This window comes from Felis catus, chromosome C1, assembly GCF_018350175.1.
Source record: "Felis catus isolate Fca126 chromosome C1, F.catus_Fca126_mat1.0, whole genome shotgun sequence".
NCBI lineage: Eukaryota > Metazoa > Chordata > Mammalia > Carnivora > Felidae > Felis > Felis catus.
Genome location: NC_058375.1, coordinates 92,305,331 through 92,326,106, shown reverse-complemented (window position 1 = coordinate 92,326,106; position 20,776 = coordinate 92,305,331). Strand labels below are relative to the sequence as shown.

Here is a 20,776-nt window from a genome sequence, read left to right as displayed (position 1 = left end):
AACAAGTAAGTGAGTGTACCGTGCTCATACTGTATCTCTTGCTGAAATGCTTTTTTGTTTCTTTGGTGGTATCTTGTTTATCCTTTATTGTACTTCATTTGTGACTTTTGTTTTTCACTCCTTTATTTATGCCTCCATTACACTTTATTTATAACTATCCTATAACATACATTTGGCACAGTGTGATATAATTTTGAAATAAGTAGTTCATCCATACAAGCTGGCAAGCTTCTCAGGGGTTGTTGTTTTATTAATCTCTGGCTTCTCTCACATTTAGCATAGTGATTTTAATAGTATGCTTTCAAAATATATTTTTTAAACTATTGAATTAATGAGCATAGTGTTCAGAGATTGTAATGGGATATAAGGCAGAGGATTCAGTTTTCCCAGTTGAAGAAAAGTTTGATTTCTAGGCTGAGGAATAGACCAGTAAATTCCACCCTATGAAGCTTGGAACACTAGGGGCCTTGGAATGATTGCAAAGAGTCTGAAATTCTATGCATGAATACTGGGCTTTATCTATAGGCTAAATAAATAATATATCTCATACATATGTGTACTATTTATAAATGTATACAGATGCAGCTATGGCTCATAAAATATGAACTAAAGATGTGACTGAATTCATATATTTTTGATGTTACATATTTTCAACTAGGTGACATTAAGTTGATTTTTTTAATATGGAAATGTCCTCATATTTTAAAAGACTGAGTATCCTCAACTCTTTGTTTTACACAGAGGAGGAATCAAAGATTCTTTGGACTTGGATAGTGCCATGATGAGTTATGTGTTTTAGAGTTTGAGGAGAAAATGGAATACTTAATTTTTCCTTTATAACATCCTGCAACATGAGATTGAGATGCATAGTAGGCTTGTATTCAATATATCAGTTGATTTGAGTTATAACATAGGATATGGTTGTGCTAAAAAGAATTTGTGTTGGGGGTGTCTGGGTGGCTCAGTTGGGTAAATGTCTGACTCTTGGTTTCAGCTCAGGTCATGGTCTTGTGGTATGTGGGATCAAGCCACATGTTGGGCTTTGTGCTGACAGCATGGAGCCTGCTTGGGATTCTCTGTCCCTCTCTCTCTCTCTGCCCCTCCCCTGCTCTCATTCTCTCTCTCAAAAGGAAATAAACTTTAAAAAATACACCTTAAAAAAAGATTTTGTGTTGTATTATAATTTAGGTATGTTATTATTTTTTTAATTTAACTTATAAAATGTCGGGTGGCCTTATTTTCATGTGCCTGAATCAGATCTTCAGAGTTAGCTTTTAAATTTTTTCCAACTAGGTATCATAATCTAAATCTGTTATAGATCTACAATCTCTTACTGGAAATCCTTAGGGTCAGATGTGTTTAGAAATTTAAAATTTGGGTTTTAGACAAGCAATACAGTGCCTGTATGATATATTATGTGATACTACAAGTGAGATTTGGGGTACCACTGTGCAATTATATATGTGAGTATTTCTTCAATGAAACAAATGAATAATTATATAGAATCATAAATAATTGACTACCAAATGAATTTTGATGACAAATATACAAGAAGTCTTTTAGTGTTCAGAGCTTTTAAGCTTTGTGTTGTGAATATGGAATTATAGGCCTAAAAAACATGGACTTTTTAAAGACTATTATGTTCTAAGTATATTGCCTTATCTTTTCAGATACTTTAATTTGACATTTTTTCACTTTTTAAAGGAATAATAGAAACTTCAGAAATAATTGCTGCTTTGAAATCACTGGGTATGAATATTTCTAAGGTCAGGCAAAAAAAATTCTACAAAGGTCAGTCCTCATCCTTATTTTTAACAGTTTTTATTTAGTTCCATGTTAGAAACTAATTGCTATATATGTAGCGCCTTCCTTCCTCCCTGCCTCCCTCATTTCCTGCCTGCCTGCCTTTATAACATCAGCTTTTATTGACAGTGTTATAAGAAGAGTCCCTGAGAAATTTATTGAACTGTGAGAATGCTGTTGACTAAATCATGAAGTGTTTACACTTCACAAAGTCCCTAGGATAAAATCCTTCCTGCTTCTAGTTCAAAGAACAGATGTAATTCTCTTAAGCAATTGACTTAACACGTTTCTTTTTAATTTTTTTGACATACAAAATACTGTACATAATTAATATACACAACTTGGTGAGTTTGGAGATAAGTGAACACCTAGGAAATTATTACCACATCTGTGTCATAAATCTATCCATCCCTTCCAAAAGGTTCCTCCTACCCTCTTATTTACTACTACTATTTTTTCTGATAAGAATACTTTTTGTAGTTAAAACTTCAACTTATTTATTTTTTTACTGACGTGTAACTGACATGAAACACTAGTTTCAGGCATATAATGTAATGTTTTGATATTTGCATATATTGGGAAATGATCATCACTGTAAGTCCAGTTAGCATCTGTCACCTAATATAGTTAAAATTTTTTTTCCTACAATGAGAACTTTTAAGATTTACTCTCTTAGCAAGTTTCAGAATTATGCAGTATAGGATTATTAATTCTAGTTATTATTCTGTACATTACATTCCCATGACTTACCTATTTTATAACTAAAGTTTGTACCTTTTGGCCTCTTTCACCCATTTCACTCATTCCCTAAACCCCCACTTTGGACAACCCTAATCTGTTCTCTGTATCTATGAGCTTTATTATTATTATTATTATTATTATTATTATTATTAATATTTCACTTATAGGTGAGATCATATGGTATTTGTCCTTGTCTAACTTGTTTAACTTAGCAAAATTCCCTCAAGGTCCATCGATGTTGTCTCAAATAGGTAGATTTCCTTCTTTTTTATGGCTGAATGATATTCCATATTCCACACACACGTGTGTGTATGTGTACACACACATACCACATTTTCTTTATCCATTCATCCATTGGTAGATACTTAGGTTGTCTCCATGTAAGAACAACTAACATAAATCTGCTGTCTTAGCAAATTTTTAAATATCCAACAGAGTATTCTTACACTAGTACTTATTCTTAGAGGATTTATTATAAATGTTATAAGCACTATTTTTGTTGTCAATTTCAGCATCGATAGTGATGGAACAATGACAAAAGACTGGGATGAATGGAAGTACTACTTTTTACTTCATCCTGCAAAAAATATTGATGAAATTGCTCATTTCTGGAAGCGCTCTACCGTAAGATTACTTTGTATTTTACTATATTTTTATTTTGTCACAAATGCCATAGCTGTTATTATGATCACATAATCCCTATACTACTTCCAGCCTCAGTGGCTAAAATAGCAAAATTCTCTCCTAATAGTGTTCTACTAATTTAGCAAGGAGCGTTAGTATTATATGTACAAACACAGCTACCACAATTTCTTTGTTTGGTAAAACCTAGAACTTAAAGTAGATACTTATCTGCTGCAGGGGCCAACTTTGCATTGAGAATAAGTTATTCCGATATAGTTAACTGTCTTAGGAAAGTGGAAAAATAATATACTTTAATTCTTTTCACAGAAATGATATACTCAGTTAGGTTTCTATCATAGGAAATGCAAAGTCAAACATTATAATGCAAAATTTCAGAATCAGAAAGGATCAACTGTGTAATCTACCTATTCGTTTTATATAAGCACTTGACTCAGTTGTGAGGAGGAAATGAGGTTTTATAATTGAAAACATTTTTTTTTTCTTTTTTAGATCTCTGATGCAGGGGGTTAAGTTAATCATTTATTCATGGTATACTATTTGCAAATCCTCCTCTCCATAGACAATAAAAGGGAGGGCCAAGAGCATAGGCTTCGGAGTCAGATGCCTAGGTTTGAACTTCACTTCTGCCATCCACTAGCTATATAATCCCTCTGTGCCTCGGGTTTTCTCAATTATATACTGAGTATAATAATGGTAAGAGTTTTGAGAATTAAATTAGTACATTAGTTAATAAATGTAGAAAAGGGCGGAGCAGGTAATACATGTCTTCAGTAAAGGTTACTTATTATGATAAGCACTTATTCTAATATGTTTCCTCTGTGTCTTGGATATGTATATAATCTTAGGAATCATGTAGTGTTTCATGTGTGTGCTTTTATTTTACATAGATAGTATTCTGCTAAAGGCCACAGCTGATTTTTTGCTTTGTTCACTCAATATTATGATTTTAAGATTTGTCCTTGTTTTTATGCATTCATCTAGTTTATTGCTTCTAACTACTGCATGGTATACATTTAACACATCTTCTTTATCCATTTTCCTAGTAATAGGAACTGATAAGAAATAGTTTTCTCCAACTTCAAGCAAAATGCCTTCCTCTATTGTAGCTTTGGGAATTTCACCTGAATTTCTGAGTCAGAAGTAATATGCATTTGCAAATTTTAGTAGGTTATCCAGTCTTAATTTTATAAAATATATCCATGTTATTTCCCAGGATAACTTGCTGTGGTAGCTTACATTCCCACCAGCAATGCCTGAAAGTTCCTGTTTCTCTACATATTGCTTGGTATTGTCCAGTTTTCTAATACTTTCCACTCTGTTGGGTATAAAGTGGTATCTTCTTTTAATGTGCACTTCTTTGATTTTAGTCCATTTTAAACATCTCTTCATAGAAATACTAGAGATTCACGTGTTCTTTTTCTATGAATTATCTATATCCTTATAGGATTTGTTGAGATATAATTGATATTTGACATTGTGTAAGTTAGGGTGTACCACATGATATTTGATACACTTATGTATTGTGAAATGACTGCCACAGTAGGGTTAGTTAGTTAGCACTTCTGTTACCTCTCATAATTATCATTTCTTTTTTGCAGTGAGAACACTCATAGCAACTTACAAGTATATAATACAGTATTAACTATAAGCACCATGCTGTAATTAGATCCCCACAGAATTTGTTCACCTCATAACTGGTGGTTTTGTCCTTTGACCAACATCTTCTCATTTCCCTAATTCCCCAGCCCCTAACAACCACCATTCTACTGTCTGTTTATATGAATTTGGCTTCTTTTAGATTCCGTATATGAGTGAGACCATACAGTATTTGCCTTTCTCTATCTGACTTATTTCATATTTAGCATAATGCCCTCAAAGTCCATCTATATTGTTGCAAATAGCAGGATTTTCTCCTTTCTAGTGGCTGAGTAATAATCTATTGTGTATATGTATATATATCACATCTTACACTTAGGTTGTTTACGTAACTTCACCATTGTGAATAATGCTGCAATGAACATGGAGGTACAGATATCTTTTTGAGATCCTGATTTCATTTTCTTTGGCTTTATACCAAGAAGTGGAATTTCTGGATTATATGATAGTTCTGTCTTTAATATTTTGAGGAGCCTCATACTGATTTCCATAGTGGCTGCACCAATTAAATTCCCACCGACATTGCAGAAAAGATTCCCTTCTGTCTACATCCTCACCGACACTTGTTGTCTCTTGTTTTGTAGGTAGTAGCCATTCTAACAAGTGTGAGGTAATATTGTGATTTTGATTTGTGTTTCCCTGATGTAGACCATCTTTTAATATACATATTGGCCATTTATAGGTCTTTTTTTTTTTTTTTGAGAAATGTCTGTTTTGTTCTTTTGCTCATTTTTTTTCATTAGATTGTTTGTTATTGAGTTGTATGAGTCCCTTATATATTTTGGATATTAACCCTAAATAAGATATATGATTGTTTCTTTTACTGTGTAGAAACTTTGAAGTTTGATGTAGACCCACTAATTAATTTTTGCTTTTGTTACTTATACTCTTGGTGTCATATCCAAAAGGTCCTTGATGGTACCCATGTCAAGGAGATTTTTCCTTGTCTGCTTTAAGGAGTTTTATAGTTTGAGGTCTTATTTTAAGTTTTTAATCCATTTTGAGTTCATTTTTCTGAGTGGTTTAAGGTAGAGGTCCAATTTCATTTTGCTGCATGTGATTATCCAGTTTTGCCAACACCATTCTTTGGAGAGGCTATCTTGCCCATTGAATATTCTTGACTTCTTTGTCAAATATGAATTTATATGTAAGGATTTATTTCTGGGCTCTCAATTCTGTTTCATTGGTTTATGTGTCTCTTTTTCTGCCAGTAGCATACATTTTCATTATGAGCTTTGTAGTATTGCTTGAAATCAAAGAGTATGATGCCTCTAGCTTTGTTCTCTTTCAGGATTGCTTTGGCTATTTGGAGTTTCTGTTTCCATATGCATTCTAGGATTTTTTTTTTTTCTATTCTGTGAAGAATGCAATTGGAATTTTGATAGGGATTGTGTTGAATCTATAGATGGCTTTGGGTATATGGACATTTAACAATATTAGTTCTTCCAAACCATGAGCATGGTATATCTTTCCATATATTTGTGTCATATTCAATTTGTTTTTTTTAATTTTTTAATGTTTATTTATTATTGACAGACAGAGTGTGAACAGGGGAGGGGCAGAGAGAGAGGGAGACACAGAATTGGAAGCAGGCTTCAGGCTCTGAGCTGTCAGTACAGAGCCTGATGTGGGGCTCTAACTGACAAACCACAAGATCATGACCTGAGCCGAAGTCGGACACTTAACCCACTGAGCCACCCGGGCGCCCCACATATTCATTTTATTTCATCAATGTCATCTAGTCCTCAATCTGTAGGTCTCTTACTTCCTTGGTTAAATTTGTTCCTAAGTATTTTATTGTTTTTGATGCTATTATGAATGAGTTTGTTTTCTATATTTCTTTTTCATATATTTTGTTGTTAATGTATAGAAATGCAGCTGATTTTTATATATTAATTTTGTATCTTGCAATTTTACTGATTTCATTGATTAACAGGTTTTTTTGTGGAGTCTTTGGGATTTTCTATATATAAGATCATGTCATTTGCAGCAGAGACAATTATACTTCTTTCTTTCTGATTTGGATGCCTTTTTTTCCTCTTTCTTGCTCAACTGCTGTAGCTAGAACTTTTCAGTACTGTGTTGAATAGGATTGGTGGGAAGAATGGTCAACATTGTCTTGTTCCTGATCTTCAAGGAAAAGCTTTCAACCTTTAACCATCAAGTATTATGTTAACTGTGGGCTTGTCATATATGGTCTTTAATATGTTGAGTTATATTCATTCTCTATCCAATTTTTTAATAGTTTTTTTTAATCATGAAAGGATGTTGAATTTTGTGAAATGCTTTTTCTGCATCTATTGATATGATCATATGATTTTTATCCCTAATTCTATTAATGTGATATCACATTTTTTGATTTGTATATGTTGAACCATCTTTGCATCCCAGAAATAAATCCCATTTATCATGATCCTTTTAATGTGCTATTGAATTTTATTTGCTAATATTTTATTGAGATTTTTGAATTTATATTCATCAGGAATATTGGCCTATAGTGTTCTTTTTTTGTAGTGTCCTTGTCTGGCTTTGGTATCAGGGTAATGCTGGTATTGTAAAAATTAGTTTGGAAGGTTCTATACTCTTCAGGTTTTTAGTAGAGTTTGAAAATGATTGGTAGTAATTTTTCTTTAAATGTTCGTAGAATTCACTAGGGATACCATCTGATCATGGGCTTTTATTTGTTGGGAGATTTTTGATTACTGATTCAGTCTGCTTTCTCATTGGTCTGTTCACATTTTCTTTTTCTTCATGATTCAGTCGTGTGTGGTACATTGTATATACCTAGAGATTTATCCATTTCTGCTAGATTATGCAATTTATAGGTGTATAATTGTGCAGAGTAGTGTCTTACGACCCATTGTATTTCTGTGGTATCCTTTATATTGTCTCCTCTTTTGCTTCTGGTTTTATTTGAGTTTTCTCTCTTTTTTTAGTTTAGCTAAAGGTTTCCCAATTTTGTTTATCTTTTCAAAAGAACCAGCTATTAGTTTTGGTGATTTTTTTTTTTTTTTTTTGCTTTGTTTTTGGTCTCTATTTCCTTCATTTCTGCTATGGTCTTTATTATTTCTTCCCTTCTTATAACTTTTGTCTTAGTTTGTTTTTCTTTTTCTAGTTCCTTAAGGTATAAATTTACATTGAGGTTTTTCCTGTTTCTTGAGGTAGGCCTGTATCACTATGAACTTCCCTCTAAGAACTGCTTCTGTTGCATGCCATAAGTTTTGGTATGTTGTGTTTCCATTTTCATTTGTCTCAAGATACTGTTTTGATTTCCCCTTTGATTTAATCTTTGACCCATTCAGAGGCCTTATTCTCTTCCTTATCACCTTTATTTTTTGTATTTAAATATCCTGCATTTAAACATTTAACATATTTAAGTCAGTATCATTTAAAAAAAGTATAATCCTACTGATGTCCCCTCTAGCTGCCTTATCTTTTTTACAGTCTTCATGGCTATACTTTCCATTTACTTCTCAACTAACTGGCTTTGCTTTTACCACTTTATAAAAATTATTTTACCAAGCCAGTCTCCCAAATGTTAGTTCAATGTATATTTTCTAGATCTTACCACCCTCTCTTTTTAAATGTTCTCTTCAGCTGGCTTCCTTGACACTGCATTCTCCTGGTTTTCTTCCCACTTCTCTGTCGTTACTTTTCCATATCTCTTGAGGATCTTCTTCCACAGTTTGTTTCTTATATGTTTTCTTCTATATTCTATTTTAAGCTTTCTTTATGTCTCATTCTGTACATTTTCTTTCCTAGGCAGTCCCACTTACTCTTCCATCTAGAGCATACCTTCCTTCTGCATGTACAAGCATTCATTGGACATCAATTGAGACAGCTCAAACATAAACACAACATCATCTGTTCCCTAGACCTTCTTTTTCCATTTCGCTGAATGGTGTCATTAACTTCCTAGTTGCCCAAGCCAGAAATGTCAACATTATTCTGAGGTCTTGAGCTTTTCTTTATCCTCCTTCCATCCCTGTATACAGTCTTGCAGTTCTTAGAATATGCAGTATCTTTGAAGAAATTATTTCCTTTGCCTAGAACATTCCCTTGGTTAATGTCTACTTCTATAGGGAGATAGTAGAGTGTGATAGACAAGAAGTTAACCGTTGAGGTCAGAATACCTGGATTCATATTGCTTTGCTACTTCTAAGTCACTTTGTGTGGAAAATGTTCCCTGACAGTTCCACTCATCTCTCCCCCCTGCCAAAAAAAATTCTATACTCCATTCAGTGTCTCTATATTATGTTATTTTTTTTAATGTTTATTTATTTATTTTGAGAGAGAAAGTGTGTGTGAGCAGGGGAGTGGCAGACAGAGAGGGAGACACAGAATCTGAAGCAGGCTTCAGGCTCTGAGCTGTCAGCACAGAGCCCAACATGGGGCTTAAACCCACAAACTGTGAGATCATGACCTGAGCTGAAGTTGGACACTTAACTGACTGAGCTACCCAGGCACCACTGTATTATGTTCTTAAGACATTTTTTTTGCTACCCTTATTATTGTACTTATTCCTCTGTACTATAATTGCTTGTTTCCTTTCCTATTTTTCTCATTATACTATAAACTCCCAGAGGGAAGAAAGTAACTTTTGAACCATAATATTATGAATACACAGCCCAGCACATGGCATGTTAATTTATTAATTCAACACCTATTTACTGAGCACACTTATCTCCATAGACCAAGGTGCAAGGTTGACAACAGTGAGCAAGAAAGACTAGTTTACAGCTCTTATCAGGATTAATTTCTAAAGGAGGAAGCAACCAATAGATAGAAATGAACTAATTAAAATTGTGCTAAGTGTTAGAGAAGAATTCGTGGAAAGAGCGAAGGAGGATTGTTCTAGGTAGAGGGGAGATCAAGTACAATGGTTTTGAGGTGGAATGGTGTTTGGAAAGGGGGCATTCAATGAATGAATAAACTGAAGGTGGGAAAACTAAGAACCAGAGAAGTGACCTGTCCACCATGATTGACAAGTAATGGAACCTAGATCCCCTGAGTCCAGTGTGATGCTCTTTCCAGAGAGTCACACTGCCTCAACATTTAGCAAAAACGGATAAGCTTAGCAAAAGCATGTATGATTACTGAAAAGAACGTGAAATGCAAAACTTGTCAGAGTTCAGATTTTTAAAAAGAAAATTGTCGTTTGAGGAAAGAATTGATGTCAGTAATAAAGAAATTAAAGCATATAAAATGCTGCTCTTGAATTCTGACTTAGGTAAGTACACAGTGGAATTTGAGAGAATTTTAAATAAAGTAAAGAAACTTAATTAAGCATTTATTCCTTACCTATTGTGTGGCAGGCACTGTGGTGTGTGACTAGGACATGGTCACTGCACTGATTATTTACATTTTTCATGGAAGAGATTAAATAGTTTGATAATTTAAAATTAATAACTAATGGTAATTGATTTTACAGATTTTAAACCTATATGTGAATGTATTATTAAAAATCATTTGGTCTAGTACAAGCGCTGAGAAAATTGTCAGTCTTCATTAACAGGCGGTGAGATATGAAAAAAAAATCTTTGGGTTTTTGGTCTTTGTAAAAAGTTATCTTTTTAATTTATCAAGTGGTTATACTTTTCCTTATTATGTAATTCATATTTGTATCGTATCAGATAATTGACATAGGGGAGAGTATATCTATTCCAGATGAATTTACTGAGCAAGAGAAGCGTTCTGGAGATTGGTGGAGGCGTTTGGTGGCAGCAGATATAGCCGGGGCAGTTGCAAGGACATGCACGGCACCTTTTGACCGCTTGAAAGTCATGATGCAGGTAGATTGCACACTTTACCCCTTAAGCATTAACATAACTTGAAAAACCCTCCTTAATTTTCAAAAGGAAATATTTTGACACATTTCATCCTATTTCCCATTAAAGTTTTACTTTTTCTGAAAATGTAAATTTTATTATTTCAATATTAAAAGATTTCTTAATTTTCTTACAGATGCTTGTGTACTATTTGAATTAGTTTTTATTGGAAATAATAATAGAAGACTCTGTTAGAGGTTTTTTTTTCCCCAGAAATATAACTAAATCTACCAAAGAAGTGATAAGACACCACTAGTCTTATTTATTGGTTATCTTTAGACTCTAGCACCTACATAATAACACGGTTGTATTCTACTAATGAAGTGTTAAGCATATTTCTAAGAACTGGAAAATAAGTTACTTAAAGTTTACTAGTGGCTGATACTTCACTAGAGGTAATGTCAAATTATTTTTATTTTACCGAGTAAGGATTGTCAATGATAGTTTTAAAGTAGTGCATAGTTTAGTCTGTTAACTATCATAATTCAAATTTAATATTTGCAGAATACTTTCTTTGCAAGGATATAAAAATTTATAATTCACAGTCTAGTGAGTTTAAATTTGTAATTAAGCTTACATACTGGATGTTGTTTTGTCTTTTGTTTTTTTGGTAACATTGGTGACATTTGGTAATGGATTATGAATAGTGTTTTTTGGTTGATGGCTGATCTTGTTACTCTTAGAAAATCTTATTTCTGACAGACTCAGATGTACACGTTGGGAGCTCTCAGAGGGGATAGCTCCCATCTCCTGACAATCTATTCCTGCTATTTTCCTTTGGCTTCCTTCCTTCTCTTGCCAAATGTTTACCATATTCTATGGCCTCTTCCTTATTTTTCTTAGTATGCTATCTCTTCAGAGCCATCATTTGTGTTGCAGGACACATGGAACAATGAGATACTGAATCTCGGGCACTTGGGTCCTGGGTTTCATGCCAGCCCTGAACAAAGGTTCAGGGGCTTTCTGACAACATGTTGGGGAGCATCATCTTCTACAGAGAGAATGAAAAGTTTGCAGATCCTGCTACCTCTTATGGGTGCTAGGTGAAGAGGCACAGTAGTAGCAGCCTAGGAATATCCTTCTCCCATTTTTTCACAATAACCAAGTTGAGAACACTCAGATCTGTATCCACAATGCAACCCTGAACATATTTGCACTTTCTTTCTCCAGCTCTTCTGCATCTATAGCAGGAATGCCTCTTACTAAGTAGCAGTATATATGAATAATTTATATACTGTTTTTTGTTCTTGTAATGAACAGGATAATGTGAGCATGTTTTCATGTTATTTCAGATATTCTTCAAATATTTCAAATATTTGTGTATTCTTCAAATACAGGTTTTAATGACTGTATTATTTCAAGTGGATATGTCCTATTATTTTTGTTTTTTTTTCTATTCTTGGACATGTAGGTGGTTTTAAAATTCTTTTAAAATTATAATTCATAATAGTTCATAATGATTAACATCATTGTTTATGAATATTTTTATCATATTTAGGATTATTTATTTAGAAATAGTTCCTAGAAATTAAGTAATGATTTGAAGCTGTGTGGGTACACGTGCTTAGTGTTAAATTCTTTTCCAGACTTCTTCCCATAGGAGGTGAGAATACCCATTTCACCCTGCTTTCCCATTATTATTCTCTTATGGCCAGGAGGATATTTTACTGTTTTAGTTTTCACTCTCTTAAAAATAACATTTTTATTATTATAAAATAAAACATTAGGAAAATGGGAAAATAAAGAAAAGTATAAAGGGGGACATTAAAATGACCTGTAATCCTTGTGTATTAGTTTGCCAGGGATGCTGTAACAAAATATCACATACTGACTGGCTTACACAACCAAATTTTATTGTCTCACAGTTTTGGAGGGTAGAAATCTGAGATCAAGGTGTTGGCACCTTCTGAGGGCACTGAGGAAAGGATCTGTTCCAGGCCTTTCTCCTTGGCTTGGAGATGACTGTCTTTTCTCTGTGTCTCTTCACATTGTCTTCCCTCTCTACATATTTCTGTGTCCAAATTTCCTCATTTTATAAGGATACTAATCATATTAGATTTTAGAGCCCACTTTAAGACCTTACTTTAATTTGATTATCTGTATAAAGACCCTGTCTTCAAATAAGGTCACATTCTGAGGTAATGGGCATTAGGACTTCAACATATAAATTTTAGGGGGACGCAGTTCATCCCACAATACCTTGCTACCCAGAAGTATCCACTTTTGAAAGTTTGACATATTCTCATCCATTCCTTTTTCAGTGCATATTTCAGTGTACTTTTTAATAATCTTGTGATATATTAGCAGCAACACATTTTGTGTGTGTAAAAATTTTCTGGTAAGTCATTCCTGTGTTCTTTAAGTTGTTCTTTTCTTTGATATATATGAGATTAAAGTATGTATTTGGTAAAACAAAAGAATTAATATATCAATTTTATATGTCTCCAAACAAAAATGAAAATGGTGTTGAATATCATAGATATTGGTATTTATATTTATGTATCATTATTTTATTAGCAATAATAACATCATTGTCATATTACCAACAAAATCAATTAAAAAATAAATTTCCTGTTCATTTCTAGGTTCATAGTTTAAAGTCAAGGAGACCAAGATTGATTGGTGGGTTTGAGCAGATGGTAAAAGAAGGAGGAATTCATTCTCTTTGGTGGGGGAATGGTGTAAATGTTTTTAAAATTGCACCTGAGACAACACTCAAGATTGGGGCCTATGAACAGGTAAAATGTTACTTCTTGTGGAATTTTATGATAAAGATCAGGTTTTAAATTTAATTAAAAAATTTAGACTTTCATGAGAGAGAAAACTGGCATGTGCACAAGCAGTAGATATCATTGTGTAAATGATACCTTGAAGATATTGTGGGTTTGGTTCTGGATCACTGCAATAAAGGGAGTCAAATATGTTTTTGGTTTCCCAGTGCATATGAAAGTTATGTGGTCTATTTAGTGTGCAATAGCATTGTATCTAAAACAAAAATCAAAAAAAAAAAAAAACAAAAAACAAAAAAAAAAAACAACTATGTATTTACTCTAAGTAAAAGTACTTTATAAGCATCATCTGAACTTTTAGTGAGTTCTAATCTTTTTGCAAATGGAAGGTCTTGCTTTCATGGGTATGGTTGCTAACTGATTAGGGTGGTGGTTGCTGAAGGTTGGGGTGGCTGCGGCAATTTCTTGAAATAAGACAGCAATGAAGTTTGCCCCATTGATGAACTCTTCTTTTCATGAACATTTTCTATGTAGCATGTGATGCTGTTTATTAGCATTTTACCCACAGTAGAACTTTTTTTGAAATTAGAGTCAATCCTGTCAAACTTGCCACTGCTTTATCAACTAACTTTATATAATAGTCTAAATCCTTTGTTGTCATTTTAACAGACTTCACAGCATCTTCACCAGGAGTAGATTTCATCGCAAGGAAACACTTTTTTTGTCCTTCTATCAGAAGAAACTTTATCTGTGAAAGTTTTCTAATGAAATTACAGCAGTTCAGTCCCATCTTCAGGCTCCACTTCTGATTCTAGTTTTCTTGCTGTTTCCATCACATCTGCAGTTACTTCCTGCACTGAAGTCTGGAGCCCCTTCTTCCAAACTCCTATTAATTGATTAATTGATATTTTGACCTCTTCCCATGAATCATGAAAATTCTTAATGACATCTAGAAAGGTGAATCCTTTCCTGAAGGTTTTCTGTTTACTTTCTGTAGATCTGTCAGAGGAATCTATGGCAGCTATAGTCCCCTGCTGTCAACACTGAGACAGTCATCTTTGGGTCTTTCAACAAGGACTCCCTTCTTCTCTTAGAAACATAGTCTACTGGTAGGTTCTCCAGGCATGATAAAATTCATTGTAATATTTCTACCTTCCTGAGTCTGCTGACCCCTTCCTCAACAATCTGTCAAGACTTTAACATCTCTATCTCATTTGCTGCCAGCTGTAGTTGTGTCCAAGCTTTAAAGAGCAGTCCCAGTAGCATATTCCAACCGGCTTTAGGAGTCCTGTGTCATGAGAGAGTGTTCCACATCAGTAAAGTCTTCTCTATCCAGCATTACATCCCACCTCTCATATCCCCCCAGTCAGTACTCTTGTGATCCACTCTCACACCATTCCCTTGGTTCCTTCCAGCCCATAGTAGCCAGGTCCTTGGGCTGTCTGAGGACTGACCCTATATAAGTTATTGGTTGAGTGGCAGTAAGAGGCAGTCATAGGTGAGACAGACTGTGGGAAAAGCAAACATTCTCTTCTTAGGTATCTGCCTTTTTGAGGCCTTTACATTGCCTCTGGACAAAGAGAAGCTTCTCTGCTCTAGAATTAGGAAGGAGGCAACTTTTTGCCAAATTGGAGGGTGCTAGAGACTACATTTTCTAGGCATATACATCCAAATGTCCCCATCCCATGTGTCAGGGTCTTACTCCTCCCCAGCGAGGGTCTTCACTTTACCATAGGAGACCTTTTGAGACTCTACATGGTTTCCTTAGTAACTGTTACCTTTACATTTATATCCTGGGCCTGATTTGTAGTTATCCATGAGACTCTCTTTAAATGCTTATATGAAGGCCTTACAGTGTTCATAATATGATTTAAGGTGATAATCAGCTGATCTAACCTTGACATTATCTTCCTTCAAAGTATCTAAGACGTGGGGTGCCTGGGTGGCTCAGACAATTAAGCATCCGACTTCAGCTCAGGTCATGATCTCATGGTTTGTGGGTTTGAGCCCCGTATCAGGCTCTGTGCTGGATTCTGTGTTGCCCTCTCTCTCTGCCCCTCTCACACTTGCACTCTGTCTCTCTCTGTCTCTCTCTCAAAAATAAATAATTAAAAAAAAAGGATCTAAGACATGATGAATCACTAAACTCTACACCTGAAAATAATACCACACTATATGTTAGCTAACTTGAATTTAAGTAAAATCTTGGAAGGAAAAAGAAAATAAGAAAAAAACAAAAACCCCAAAAAACAAAGTTTCTAAGACAGTGAATTAGAGCCAGCCACCTCTACAATCTTGTAATTTTCCCCGTGCTGTTCAAGTATTAGGGCAACTGCATAATATAATGCTTTGCTGCCTATGAATATCTCATCCCAACCCACCGTGACTATGAATCTTAGTAATTGTAATGCCATAGTTTACCATAGATTATCATCATCCCATTTACCAACCAAGATCCCATAATTGTCCAGTAACTGGTGAGTGATCCACTCTCTACGTCTACTTTCTAGGACCACTTTTCAAAGAACCAGCTTTTGATTTTATTGATTTTCTCTATTGATTTCCTATTTTCAATTTCATTGCTTTCTGTTCTAATTCTTATTACATATTTTCTTATGCTTACTTTGGATTTAATTTTCTCTTCTTTTTCTAGTTTTCTAAGGTGGAAACTTAGATTATTGATTTTTAGGTCTTTGTTGTTTTTTAATATATGTATTCAATGCTATAAATTTCCCTCTAGTACTGCCTCCGACTCCTTTTGATAAATTGTGTTTTTATTTTTATTTGGTTCAAAATACTTTAAAATTCCTCCTGAGGTTTCCTTTTCGGCTTGTGTGTTATTTAGAAGTGTGTTTTTAAATCTCCACATATTTTGGTAAATTTGGTAGATATTTTAAAAATAATTTTTCTGTTACTGATTTCTAACTTTATTCCACTGTGGTCTCAGAACAGCCATTGTATGCTTTCCATTCTTTAAAATTTTTGTTTTTAATGTTTAGTTTTGAGAGAGAGAGACAGAGAGAGACAGATCTCAGGTGGGAGAGGGAGACATAGAATCCGAAGCAGGCTCCAAGCTCTGAGCTGTCAGCACAGAGACCCATGGGGGCTTGAACTCAGAAGCTGTGAGATCATGACCTAAACCGAAGTTGGACACTTAACCGGATGCTTAACCAACTGAGCTATCCAGGCATCCCCATTCTTTTAAATTTGTTAAGGTGTGTGTAATGGCCCAGAATGTGGTCTTTATTGGTGAATGTTCCATGTGAGCTTGAGAAGAATGTGTACTCTGCTATTCTTGGATGAGACAATCTGGATGTCAGTTATATACAGTTGATTGATGGTGGTGTTGAGTTCAGTTATGTCATTACTGATTTTTTTTTTTCTGGATCTGCCCATTTCTAGTAAAGGATATTGAAATCTCCAGCTGTGATAGTGGATTCATCTACTACTCTTTGCACTTCAATCAGTTTTGGCCTCATGTAGTTTGATGCTCTGTTGTAAGGCACATACGTGTTAAAGATTGTTTTGTCTTCTTAGATAATTAACCCCTTTATTATTATGTAATGCCCTTCTTTATCCCTGGTAACTTTCCTTGGTCTGAAGTTTGGTCTGTCTGAAATTAATATAGTTACCCCGCTTTCTTTTGGTTGGTGTCAGCATGGTATATTTTTCTCCATTCACATTTAATTTGTATGTGTCTTTATATTTAAAGTGGATTTCTTATAGATAACATATAGTTGGGTCTTGTTTTTTTGATCTACTCTGACAATTTCTGGCTTTCAATTGGTGCATAGGGCCACTTTTGAAGTAATACCAACTGTTTTAATTTGGGTTCCCCCTCTCCCCCCAAACAGAGTCTGGGTACAGCTAGCTTATTTGTGAAGAAGCAGGGACAGTGAGACATGGAAGGAAGAAAAGCCAATATAAGGGTACATAAATGAGGTTTCAGCTATAGGAAATAGGGGCTTGATTCTGAGGGAACTTCTAGGAAGTATACAGAATGGTTCTCAAAATTATCTGCCTGAAAGAAGAGAGCTGAGCTATTTATCTGCCAGTTTATATCCCATATTATATGAGGATTGCTCTTATGACTTTAACTTCCCCAGACTTCTGGGCTGGACAGTCTCCTACAGCTTCAGAGAAGGCCCTGAGGCAGCAAAACAGAGAGATGAAAGGCTTTTGTTTTTGATGGTGTTCTGTCAGTGAAGTGAGTCTGTGAGTCTGTACAGAACTGTCCAAATGTGATGCAGAGCTCTGGAAGTGTCTGCCACGGCCAGGTGTCTGCCTGCTTACATTTGGGGGCCTGAGAATTGCTTTAGAGATCAATGGAACATAGGGTCTTGTAGGCTTTGCTTATGGGTTTTCTAGCATACAACTGTTTCAGAAGTTTCTTAGACTTCTTCTCTGTTTGTTTCCAGTCAATACCACATAGCATAACCACATCCAAAAATCTCTTCTCTGATATTTTATTTTCTAGCTCGTGTGCTTAGTCATTCCCCTTCTCTCTCATTTTTATAGTAGCCTATGTTGATGTGAACTGAAACAATAAACTGAAATCAAATGACAGAGCCCCTAATATGATTTTTTTCAGATAGGCAAGTGCTTTAGGACAATCTTATTTCCTTCTGTTGGGGTACAGAAGCAGGTGGCCTTTCCAACTTGGAAACCCACCATTCTTGAATATAAAGCCAGGCTAAGAAAACTCCCTTAGCAGAGCTCCATTCTCTCCCATTTCTGCTTGCAAACTGGCTTTGGAGAGCAGAAAAGCAGAGAGACACATTACCTCATACCTTATAGATTGTGCCAAAAGCAGCAAGGAGCATGCAACACTGACCAATATTCTGAGATTTTACAATCAGTTTTCCTAGAACTTTAGGCTCAAAAAGCACACCGTCTGCCTTCCACATTATCACAGCAGACGCTTTACCAAGCATTTCCACAAAGCATTAGAAAGATCATCGTCTGTTTAGACTGTAATATCTGTGTCCTAACAATAAAGCCAGTGCCACATATTTTAGGTTTTAGCTATGGTAGTACCCTACATCTAGTAACCAATTTCCGTTCTTGTTGGGGTTCATTCTAAGCTGTTTTAACAAACAGATTCCAAAACACAACAACTTAAATGAGATAGAGGCAATTGGTCCGTGGCTAACAGCACATCTCTGCCATCTTCAATGCCTGGCTTCAGAGGTTGCTTCCATCTTTGCCATTCCTGAGGTGGAGGAAAGAGGTGTCCAGGACAGGCAACTTGAAGAAGATGTCAGAGTTTGCACACTCAGCTTCTCCTCATATCTCTTTGGCTAAAATTAGCCACTTAGCCACACAACCTAATTGCAAGAAAGAAGAGGGAGATGTAGTTGGCAACTGAGTCAGCTGTGCTACTAAAAGGAAGAAGAAGGTGGTGGGTGCTAGGTGCTGGGAACATGTAGCAGTCTCTGCCTTCACTAAATCAATCACACTTTCTGATGGGAGTTACTGATTTGAGAACCAGAGTTAGTTGAATTATATTGATGATAGACCTCTAGGAAAAGCAAACAGGAAGACATCTTACCTAACAGGTGACAAGATAATCAGTTTGCTAAGGCTGTCTTGGATCCTAAATGAGTTTAGTTTCAGTCTCCATGAAATTTGACTTACTTTACTTCCTGCGAAGCCTGACTTTTACGCTATTGTTTTCCTTATTTCCACATGTGTTATTGCAATAACCTCCCTGCTGTTTAAGCTAACCAGAGTAAACCATTGTTCCTTGTAACAAAAGGAGCCTCTCATGTTAAGTTACTATTCTTGATTATCCAGTAACCAAGCAATATTAAGTACCTTGCATATCTAAGACATGGGGCTAAAAAGAGGTAACAGATGCAATTTCTGTCCCTTTTTGTCATTTGCATGCCCTTTATGAAATAGTACATTCATTAATATGCTTACGTGATTTAATGTTGCTAACTCATTCTGTGGGGAAGAAAAAGGAAAAAGGAGGCCAAACAGAGAAGTCTTACTTATTATTTTAGACAACTAATTGTGTAAAAATTAAAACCAAGTATTTCTCTAGATGCTAATGTTAGGTGTCTGGAATACTTTCTCAAATAATTTTATATTACTAATTAACATTATAAACTTAGAAACAATATATGGGTATATATATATATATATATATATATATATATATATATATTCCATTTCAGTAATATTATATATTTCAATGCTTTTATTTATACAGTATAAAAAATGGCTTAGTTTTGATGGTGCTAAAATAGGAATTAGTGAGAGATTTGTATCTGGCTCATTGGCTGGTGCAACTGCCCAGACCTGTATTTACCCCATGGAGGTATGTATTATTATAAAACTGTAAGTAAAGTAATGTTTTCAGTGCAAATTATAACTTTTTAAAGTAAATGAATCCCAGATCAGGATTTTGTACAATAAACAGCTTTCTAGCTACAGGATTTAAATCTCACACTAGTGAGTGTTAGTTGGACCTAGTAAATGTTTTCTTTTGTTTATTTAGGATCAAGGTAGTGTTGTAGACCTATCAAGAAGATACATACAGGGGCGCCTGGGTGGCGTAGTCGGTTAAGCGTCCGACTTCAGCCAGGTCACGATCTCACGGTCCGTGAGTTCGAGCCCCGCATCAGGCTCTGGGCTGATGGCTCGGAGCCTGGAGCCTGTTTCTGATTCTGTGTCTCCCTCTCTCTCTGCCCCTCCCCCGTTCATGCTCTGTCTCTCTCTGTCCCAAAAATAAATAAAAAACGTTGAAAAAAAATTAAAAAAAAAAAAAAGAAGATACATACATGTATCAAGAAGAAAAAAAATTTCATTGATTGCTTGCTTGGTTGATAAAATCACTGAATCATTAATCATGTCAAATTTGTATTGCATAGTCACTAAGTTTAAGGCATTTTTCTAGATCCAGAGATAAGTCAGATAGGCATTTTGGTCAGTCTATAAGAGGAGATAAAAATGTGCATCAATAATCATGATTTGGTCATTTGGTCAGAATAGAAGAGGAGCTAAAAATATACATCAATAACAATGATCCATAATAGAAAATTTGAATTCTAGAAGAGAGATCAATATGAAGTACTATGGTAATTTAGGGGGGGGAGAAATGATTTCCAGTTAGTGATTTCATGAAAGACATATAGAATATGTGAGTTTGGCTTAAATTTTGGACATTTAGAGATAATGAGGAAGAGCATTTTAGGTGGAAATAATGACTTAAAGGAATGGAGGCAAAGGAGCAGATTTTTAGGTTTGGACTGGACACTGGATAATACTATGGATAATGGGTTGGAGGCAGATCAGAAAGGCTCTTGAATGCAATGTAAGAAATATAATTTTAATTTCTTAAAAAATAAGAAGCCATTAAAGACTTTG

The 20,776-nt window shown here is 34.9% G+C and overlaps 1 protein-coding gene across 1 annotated transcript in view; it reads left to right on the top strand.

Annotated features, from left to right (window-relative positions):
* LOC101095594 (calcium-binding mitochondrial carrier protein SCaMC-1-like) overlaps nt 1-20,776 on the top strand; it is a 50,104-nt gene that overhangs the window by 22,347 nt on the left and 6,981 nt on the right. Inside the window, 6 exon segments of the mRNA XM_011285036.4 lie at nt 1,705-1,761; nt 1,764-1,791; nt 3,057-3,168; nt 10,479-10,637; nt 13,259-13,411; nt 19,620-19,727. Coding sequence (XP_011283338.2) covers nt 1,705-1,761; nt 1,764-1,791; nt 3,057-3,168; nt 10,479-10,637; nt 13,259-13,411; nt 19,620-19,727 — 617 coding nt within the window.